Below are 9,502 nucleotides of genomic sequence, written 5' to 3'. Positions count from 1 at the left end.
TTTTTTTTTTTATTAATTTGTTCAATAACATCTAAGGATTAAAAATTGCAAGACAAAATATTCAATGAGAAATATAAACAGATTCTACACCTCAATATGTTTCATGGCCCAACATTTCACATGAAAATGAACTTGCTGTACAAGTTTGTGATATTGAAAATGTTAAGTTACAATACAAGTAACTTAAGTTAAATATGTCTTGTAAGCAGATATCTGATGTTATTATAAATCATGATTCTGATCATATATTTTACTCATCTTTCTTATCACCGCTAGCAACAGTTATTTTCTTCTGCAGAATACTATGCTCTTCAGCAAGACGGTCATATTCTCTATTCAAACTCTCAGCTTGAGATTTGACAGCTTCTTTGTCTTTCTTCTCTTTAGCCAAGTCTTTCTCTAGTTGAGATATCTGTGACTTCAGATCCTCTATTTCCTTCTTGCTCTTCTCGTCTCCTGATCCCTGTTGTTCCAGAAGTGATTTCGCAGCAACGGTAGCGCTTTGCGCTTGACGGAAATTGGCCTCAGAAGTAGCAAGCACAGTCGCCAATTCAGATATCAATTGGATAAGACGACGAATCACAATAAGCAAGAATAGAGCGAAACCAGAGATATAAAAGTTCCTCTGTGCTCGGAACAAACGCATGTTACCTTGCATTTCGGCGTCCAGATGTTGATGATCTGACGATTCCATGTTTGAATACTTTTGCATTTCTCGAATAGCATCTAGGAGACATAGTACCAAAACTCCAATTAGAATCAGGAAGTAAATTGAAGCTTGCCCGCTGATGTAAGCCAAAAATTTGGATTTGAAGAACCTTTGCCATTTCGAAGGACTTGCAATCGGCAAAGTTAGCAAAAGCACAAAGGCTATTTCGGCGTATAGAAATGATGCAATTATTGTCCACTGTAGACTCATGTTGCCTTTTTTTCTTGTGTTGTTTTAATATACAACTAACTTGTGTACCCGGCACTAGAATGACGAGAACTTATTAAATTAAAATTGCGAAACTACCGACTCGAAAATATCCGTGACTCATTAAAAGACAAAGTCAAATATGACAGACTTCAAACATATGACGTGTTCCTATCAAAATAATTTATGAATGCCACTTCTATGTTCTATAAATAAATGTTCCCTTGTTGTTTCGGAAACCTCAATATTTTATGTTACAGCTTGTAAACTTACTGAACAAATTTTCAAACAAAACATTTAAGATTTTTTGAAGGAATAGTGATAATATAGCTTAAAGTCTTAACCATAAAAAAAACTACTGTCAAATCGACAAATGTCAATTTCACGAAACTTGCACAATTGACGTCATTTTGTAACAATTTAAAACAAAAATATAATTTTTTAGCAACGTTTCGACACAAAACGAGCGAGAGTATAAAAATCGATCAAACCTAACATGGCAGATCCTAAATATGAAAACCTGCCTGGTATAGTAAGTGTTCTCACAGCGTTATTACTTAAAAAAATCGATTTTAACTTTTCTAACGGTGAGTAATTTCTTAGGCCTACGATCAACCCGATGTGTACGAAACTGGTGATCTACCGGAAGCTGATCAACCTGAACCATTCGAGGAAGAAGAGAATGAGAGTATTGAACAACTGCATTTGTCTGTGAAGGATTCCTTCAATAAGTTTAAAGGAAAATTTCTTACTGGAAATGTTGATTTTTCGGATAGATTAAGCAGAAAAACAAGGATCGGATACAGGTAAAACTCTCTTAAAATTATCATCGTCATCTTGTCCTAATTACAATTTATAAAATTTAATCAAATGACAAAATAATACATTAAAATTTACAAGGGCTGGTGAATGGGAACTGGCAGCGGAAGGTGAGCCTGAGACTGCACTAGAACGGTACAACAGACTGCGTTGTGAATTCTCAGAGCTACTAGAACAAGTCACAGAGCAGAGAGATAAAGCCACTGAGAGTGAAAAGGTAATTTACATAGTTTCAGATGTCAAAGTGTTACTATAATGTTTATAATTATTTGGTAGAAATAAACAAATACAGTATATTTTTATCACTTTTATAGGATGAACACATCAAGTTGGCAGCTCATATTAATTCTACAAAAAAACTGCTTGAAGAGTTAAAGTTAGAAGAAGGAGAACAGATTGACCCTAAAGCTGAAAAACTGAAGTAAGATATTCTTGATGTAATTGATAATGTCATTGAATTTTTTCTTTTACTTATCTTGTTCCCAGTCTAATAAAACTAAGTTCGCAAAATATGCACTAGCCGTGGAGTTGCGGAAAATGAGCTCTTACAAAACTAAGTTCTTGCAAGTTTGATCAATTTGTAAAAATCACATGTATTATTTTGTTTCATACTTTAAATTTTCCAGGGAATATTTAGCAACAAATGCCAAGAAGAAACCAGGTGAGGTTGTGACAGCTCAGCTTAAACTGAAACCTGAAGTGAACCTTGCGCAGACCACTCGTATAGCACAACTTGAATATAGGTAGATATTACAAGATTCAAATGTTATAGCCATATAATTTGAAACAAGCCAAAAATTGCAAATGATAGACATTAACAAATCTGAAAGTATTGATAGATATTTTATCTATATTATTATTTGTAAAATAACATGGAAGTTTTTAATTCAGATTACACAAACTGGAGCAAGCGGCTGGAGTCAGAGATGAAGAAGCTTTCAGGAAACTTCAAATTGCAACCGGAGAGGTATTGTACATTACAAACATAACCATTTTAGATGAAAATATCAAATACTATAAAACCCACAATCTGTGAAATAGAACAATGTAACTCTTTTAGAAAGATGTTTTAACTATTCAATGTCAATTTATTTAATCCAAATTTTTATATTTGAAAATCAGAGTGGCATTGAATGTGTTACAATGTAAGTATATTGTTAGGCGACGCTGTGCGGTGCGGCGGCGACTCTGGCGGCGCGCGCGGCTCTGCTACGGCCGGCAGAGCTGGCGGCGGCCGATGCGCGCCTCGCCGCGCTACTCGCTAACCTCGACACACTGCGCGCTGCACTAAAACCAGCCAATCCAGAACTGGAGGCCAAGGTACTACGGACTGAACGAAATATTTGTACACCAAATTGATGTAGGTACTTTCAGAAACAAACGAAAAAAAAACTTTTTTTTTATATCATAAGGTGGCAAACGAGCAAACGGCCACCTGGATTCGCCGCAATAGCGACTTATTAAATTATAAAACTTTAATTCCTGTTATTTAATTTTCCATAAAGTGAGGTGTACAGTTGTAGAGATAGAAAACTTGTACCAAAACAGAACTCGGGTTTAAGGCAATATACCTTTAATAAGACAGCAATTACCAACTCTGCAGGTGAATGAGTTGCACAAGCTGCTCCAACAAGTGGACGGCGTGTCGCACGCAGAGATACTTGAGCGGATTGAGGCGCTTGAAGCTCTTCACAACCACGGTAATCTTTTATCCTTTTAACATTCCTATTGATTTAATCCAGTAATTATTAACCATATAACTTAATTTTATTTATACTACTAAATTGTGAGACATTGTGATAAAATGATAAAGTATCAATTGGCTTATCTCATTTTTATAAACACTTGTTTATAGCAAAGAACTTCGGCAAATCACTTGCTGAGTTAGAAACCCTGCAAAGTACGGTAGCTAGTGGCGTGCACAACAACAAGGAACTGTTGCAAGGCGTGCAAGAAGTATTCGCACACAATGTAGACAACTTGCACAAGGAGATACGGAAACTTGATGAGAGGATCTCCAAGTTAGCTGCAGCCTGATGTGTGCTCACATGTGCTTGAATATATTTATAGTTGATTTGTCTTTGTAGAACAAGTGTATCTTACATTGGGTTACACATTGGATTTATCGAAAGTATATACTGATAAATGAAAAAATCTACTAGTCTTCTAGTTATTTAAAAAAAAACAAAAAAAAATGGGACCCATCTGCAAGCACTTCCTTTCGATTAAAATAATTTTTATCAAAATCGGACCACCAGGGTCGGAGATTCGCAGTCACACATAAAAAAAAAAAGAAAAAATTCAGTCGAATTGATAACCTCCTTCTTTTTGAAGTCGGCTAAAAAAAAGAACCAAACTTGGTCATTGTCTAAATATAAGGATGACTTTTTTTTTAGGTTGATAAGTAAATTAATTAGCTGATCTCCACTGGGCCAGCATTGTTGACTAAGGCCTTATCATGAACTAAATACAGCATAGGCTCAAGTTCTTTGGTAAAGATATGGTGCAAAACAAAAAATATTTAGAAATTAACTAATAGATACACTTGTTCCCATAGTAATTATTAATTACAAGTGCTTACTTTATTTATATGGAGATTTTATGTTAATAAAATGAGCTGAGAAATTTTCTTTGCGAAATTTCTTTGATGACACATAATCTATCCTTAATATTATTTATTACTTTAAGTATATTAACAATAACACAACAATATTACAATTCGTGTTATTTTATTTACCTAACATATTGTCGTTATAGTATTTCATGGTAACTATTTCTTCAAAATGTATATAGTATTTGGTCTGATTTTGTCTAACTTTTATGAAACACCTAAGATAGTAAACTATTTAGTGAAAATTACTATTTTTAGTCACTTTAATAATATGATTGATTAGCATTCCAATGACTGTGGTGTTTTAATTTGGAAATTTCATTAAATTCTTACTTAACTTTCTTAAACATATGTTCAAGAGATGCAGATGCCTTAAAAATAAAGCTATTATCTGAATGGAAACTTGTTTTACTCTATTATTCTAACTCCCAATAAAAAGCTTAATTGAATTTAAACATTGTTGTAACTTACATCAAACTTGATATTTGAATATCTGACGAAATGTAAAAGAAAGAACTTACATTTTTATAAATGTGAATGTTTAGATGGCTGTATGTTTGTTTAAAGCAGGGATCCTAAAACTTTTGGACAAGTGACCCCCTTTTCCAAAATGAACCATTACCACAGACCCCTATGGCCAAATTACCTACTTTTAAGATCATTTACTATTATTATTATTAATTCTGACTTAGGTCAATAGAAGACAGAGTGAGAATTAGCAATGCTTTAAGTGCAATATCAACCGCAAGGGGGACCCATTGGGAATCCCTGGTTTAAAGGTATCTCCAGAAAGTCTCAACAGATGTTAAAATTTAGCATAGACTGTAGTCTGGAAGATATTTGTATATTTAAAAATAGTATAAACCAAAAAAGGGTGGAGTTGTAACTATAATCTATATGAGAATTAAGGAAAAATTGATTGATAGATTGAAATATATTTTGTACCTTGGCTGAAAGGAGTTTTTCATCAGTTTATATGTATCTCTGTATATTAATTTGGTAACCTCGGCAGCAATACAGCAATGGCAATATGATTAAACCTAATTATAACAATGTGACTTAAGTTAAAATAAAACAAACCTTCCATTACATAAGTAATGTATTTTTTATATATTAAATGTATATCTTAGAACCTAAGCTTCTGGAAGAACCACTTGTTCTTTCCGCTCTTGTATCTCTCCTCGAATCGCACACGGGTGTTGAAACGGAGCTTCTTACGTTTGGCGGGGTCCTTGAGGTCCTTTGCGCTTAACTTCTCAAAACTGAAGTCTACCGAGTAACGTGTAGGCATCAAGTGATTGTAGTTTACAACCTGGAATAAAAAAAGTTTGCTTTTAATTATAGCAAAAGATTGGAAAAAGTTGCCAGTGTGAGTTTTTCCATCCAATTATGTCATGGACTTCAGGAGTAGAGTGAAGTGAATACTAAGGTAACTTTTAACATTTATTGACTACACCATCAATTAAGATCAGGTGGGATTGTGGTCAAGCTCTGGCTCATTCAATATAAAAAACTTAGGACTTCATTTTATTACAAAACAATTTCATTATTTGTATTATTTATGAAATAGATAGTTATTTAGGTTTTATTAGCAGTGCAAGTGCACCAAGAGTGAAAGTTATTTTACTGCAAAAAATTATACATAATTTTAAAATCATAAATTCACTTTACATTTTATTTGTTTTGTTAACGAAACTTATAAATCTCCCTTTCGTTTTATCTTCATCTGCTATGTAAGACAATATTCATTAATATAAACTTAGTTACTTTTCAATAAATGGTTTGAGATGTCTTAAGTTATACCATTAGTCTTTTCACTAGTTAATGTTTACAGAAATCTCATTTAATAGTAAATGGATTAAGCAAAGGTAAATACAGTCAATTTTCAATCACATATTTTGAATGTAGCAAATTACTGACAATTTTTTAATTTATATATTTAAAATATTTGAATAATTATCTGACCTTGACGAAAGGCTTTATCTTGGAGCGCTTGTGAATTTTGTTTTTGCCAATCCTCTTGTGAACTTTACGTGGGTATCTGTCGATGCCGGCGACGAAAGCGTGACCGTACGGCTTTTCTGACGTGCCCTCGTCGTAGTTCTTCACTACGATGGCTTTGCGGCCCGCGTACCGGCCGCTGAGGACCAGCACCACTTTACCTGGCTTCATTATCTTACCCATCTTGGATGGATCTGAAAGGCACGAAAACTAACCTTCAAACTTCGATGTCATAAATAAATACAAACCATGAAGATCAATCCACTGAATACTTAAGTAAAATCACTTTAAACTTGACTATGTACGAAGTTTAGTTACAGTTTATTCATAAAACATAATTACTTCAACCATAAAAACAAATCGCACTGTATTTATATTGTTATCAAATATTACTAAGACATATCATGTAAATATAGCATAGGTTTATTTAAATTTATTGAAACTGACACTATAAATAGGTATTTATTGATAAATAATAATTGCTCACTATGATTTCTTTGGATTATTTCGGAAAAATTACAAAACTCACATTCCCATATACCTGTCGACAATAAAAAGACAGCATCGGCAACTGACAGGCACAGACAAGAAATGTCAATATTTTACAGATTAAAAATGCTCATAGAGTTCATCGTAAATATATATTTTTTGTTTAAAAAAACAAAACAAATTATGGAAAAGATCACAAAGTAAAGGTTTTTCATTTTGTAAGTGAAAATGTCTAAAATCGAAAAAATATACAATGTCCGCGACACCCTTGCCATCTATCAAGAAAAAGTTCTTTTGCCAAACTCTCCGTATATTCCAATTCCATAATAAACATAGGAACTGAACTATAGGTTCATTCCCATTGTGAACTGTTTCTGTTGTCAGAAGGGAAACCCGTCGAGCATATTGATTTTTAAATTGTCATCGTCCACTTTTCGCAGATGCTATAAAAATATAAAGGGGTGCCCTATCCGTGAATAAGTTCTTGACTATCCACCACTTTGTATAGTTAAAAAAAAAATAACCAATACCGCTTGATAATTGAGTTTAATATCAATAAAATAAGAAAATTATTTACACAAATTTTATCAAAATACAAAAATAAAACACTGTCACGTACATGTAGGTAATAACGATTTTCTGAAGAAATACTATAAATATATACATTGTCTTAGGTAACTATGTGATGCAGTACGTTTTAATTTATGAACTGTATATTCACCCGCCTTCAGACACACTTTGAGCTATGAATAATGTGAAACTAAAGCTATATAACACTTAACATGGACAACTTATCTTACTGCAATAATTGAATTAAACGAAAATAACACTTCAATTGTATATTACATATATTATTTTATATTACAGGAAGATTCCAACATATTGCAAATAACAAAAAGCATATCCGAAGTCCACGCTGACAAATTGACAAACTCTGCTAATTATCAATAAGTTTTTTATTATAATTTTTATTTAACAGTCAGATTCTTTTCATTTTAACAAAATCCATATTAATGTCACCATGAGATTTGAAAAAATTACATAAATTATTTTCAATGTGTCAGATATAGGTTATAATTATGTCACGGTCAAAGTAAGGTATTAAGTACGCATGAAATGTAACACAGTAATAAATAGGCTAATAAATAAAGTCTTGAAGTTGGGAATGTGTGAAATATAGCGTCAGAATGAATTCAAAGTTAAACCAAAGAGTGTTCAACGTATATAATCTCTTAATAGGCCGTATAGATAAACAGATACATCTGGACGTTTTGTAGCAACAGTATTGATACATGAAAACCTAAGAAAAATATAATTATAAATGAAATTTTGTTCACATAATTTGAAAATATACTAACCTACATTTGAAAATAGGCTCGTAGATACTATGCAAAATAATTATCAGAGATTTAGAAGTACAGTCAAAACCGTTTATGACGACATCGTTTAGAACAACATACCGGTTAAATTGACCAAAATCAAAGGTCCTGGCTGAATGTTATATACATATCTTTCCTATTAATACCTGTCACCGGTTGTAACAACTATCGGTTTTTACGACTCAATATGAGTAGTCCCTTCGATGTCGTTATAACAGATTTTGACTGTATTGCAAAAAAATAAACTATACTTAATTTTATAAATAAATATTTGTACACATTATACAATAAAACATATTAATAATTGCTACTATTTCGTCAATTGTTTACTACAAAATGTCCCAATGTAGACTTAAATGGAAACATTGTCCTAGGCAAATCATTCTACGTATACAGTCTAAAGGAAAACGGAACGCAATCAACTGTCTACTGGCACCCAAAATAAATATAAGTAAAAACAACATCAATATACAAATAGTAATATTCATAACAACTGCTAATACATAATCTATACAACTTTATATTAAATAATTCACTTTTTATTCTATTATATTTACAAATCTTAAACTTAATGATTACAAGAAAAAAATGTATAATCACATTTAATAAAACATATCAAACAGTAGTGGAAAAAAATAGGACTGATTAGTGTTAAATAACAAACCATTGTTATATGCCTAGCTATAATATTTAACTATCCATAATTCGAAAGATACAAACTATAAAAATCTACATTTAATTCTATGTACAAATTTGTAGAGTTGTTTTGATATATTTTATTAAAATACACTCTATTATAATTTACACAATCTCAGTCGTCTCCGCAGACCAAGTAAATTTATTATAATTTAAATCTACATACATACAGAGTGTCACCGCGCACATGTCTTGTCTAAATTGGTACAACAGATTAAAAAACACTTTTAAATTAATAGTTCCTAAGTACTTTCTCATGGACCATTGGATAACAAATTCGGAACTATGAGATCTTGGGCCATTATGGTTTAATTTTTTTTTTTTGAACCATTCCCATCCTATACTATAAACATGCAAATGTCAATCAAATTGGCCCTTCAATAAGCCGAATTTAAAATCCCACCAGCAAATAATCTAAATAGTAAGTTATCAAAAAAATACCTGTCAAAATCAGAACCTAAAAAAACAAACTGTTTTCTTTTACTCATTGTAAACATTAACACATTCACTGCTACTGACTGGCCTCGCAAGTTCGCTTTAATAGGAAAAAAAGAACAGTGGCATGAAATGTGTTAATAAAATTAATGGCTC

At 32.1% G+C, this 9,502-nt stretch overlaps 3 protein-coding genes across 5 annotated transcripts; 1 reads left to right on the top strand and 2 right to left on the bottom strand.

Annotated features, from left to right (window-relative positions):
• Window positions 1–226: 226 nt before the first annotated feature.
• Window positions 227–1,080, bottom strand: LOC106712343 (B-cell receptor-associated protein 31). Its single transcript, XM_014504861.2, has one exon. It carries the CDS (start codon window positions 917–919, stop codon window positions 251–253), a length of 669 nt encoding a protein of 222 aa, XP_014360347.2. The 5' UTR covers window positions 920–1,080; the 3' UTR covers window positions 227–250.
• A 209-nt stretch (window positions 1,081–1,289) lies between these two features.
• LOC106712353 (dynactin subunit 2) lies at window positions 1,290–3,933 on the top strand. The gene is made up of 9 exons (XM_045680407.1): window positions 1,290–1,448; window positions 1,520–1,722; window positions 1,817–1,952; window positions 2,050–2,156; window positions 2,362–2,478; window positions 2,627–2,702; window positions 2,897–3,055; window positions 3,339–3,435; window positions 3,591–3,933. The coding sequence occupies exons 1-9, from the start codon at window positions 1,413–1,415 to the stop codon at window positions 3,770–3,772; spliced, it is 1,113 nt and encodes a 370-aa protein (XP_045536363.1). The 5' UTR covers window positions 1,290–1,412; the 3' UTR covers window positions 3,773–3,933.
• Window positions 3,934–5,427: 1,494 nt separating this feature from the next.
• LOC106712276 (60S ribosomal protein L27) lies at window positions 5,428–6,939 on the bottom strand. 3 transcript variants are annotated; one of them, XM_014504775.2, is made up of 3 exons: window positions 6,877–6,939; window positions 6,312–6,541; window positions 5,428–5,658 (listed from the first exon to the last, which is right to left on the bottom strand). In XM_014504775.2, the coding sequence occupies exons 2-3, from the start codon at window positions 6,528–6,530 to the stop codon at window positions 5,473–5,475; spliced, it is 405 nt and encodes a 134-aa protein (XP_014360261.2). In that variant the 5' UTR covers window positions 6,531–6,541; window positions 6,877–6,939; the 3' UTR covers window positions 5,428–5,472. The 3 variants fall into 3 exon arrangements, with proteins under 3 accessions (XP_014360261.2, XP_014360275.2, XP_014360268.2); XM_014504789.2 differs by having other exon boundaries at window positions 6,889–6,907; XM_014504782.2 differs by having other exon boundaries at window positions 6,835–6,899.
• Window positions 6,940–9,502: the final 2,563 nt, after the last annotated feature.

This window comes from Papilio machaon, chromosome 13 (assembly GCF_912999745.1).
Source record: "Papilio machaon chromosome 13, ilPapMach1.1, whole genome shotgun sequence".
Lineage (NCBI taxonomy): Eukaryota > Metazoa > Arthropoda > Insecta > Lepidoptera > Papilionidae > Papilio > Papilio machaon.
This window is presented reverse-complemented; position numbering and strand designations above follow the sequence as displayed.

Coding starts and splice junctions, on each gene's coding strand:
- LOC106712276 (XM_014504775.2), bottom strand. CDS start 6,530: ATGGGTAAGATAATGAAGCCAGGTAAAGTGGTGCTGGTCCTCAGCGGC. Junction 5,659..6,311: donor AGATAAAGCCTTTCGTCAAG/GTCAGATAATTA, acceptor TTTTTATTCCAG/GTTGTAAACTACAATCACTT.
- LOC106712353 (XM_045680407.1), top strand. CDS start 1,413: ATGGCAGATCCTAAATATGAAAACCTGCCTGGTATA. Junction 1,953..2,049: donor AAGCCACTGAGAGTGAAAAG/GTAATTTACATA, acceptor TCACTTTTATAG/GATGAACACATCAAGTTGGC. Junction 3,056..3,338: donor ATCCAGAACTGGAGGCCAAG/GTACTACGGACT, acceptor CCAACTCTGCAG/GTGAATGAGTTGCACAAGCT.
- LOC106712343 (XM_014504861.2), bottom strand. CDS start 919: ATGAGTCTACAGTGGACAATAATTGCATCATTTCTATACGCCGAAATA.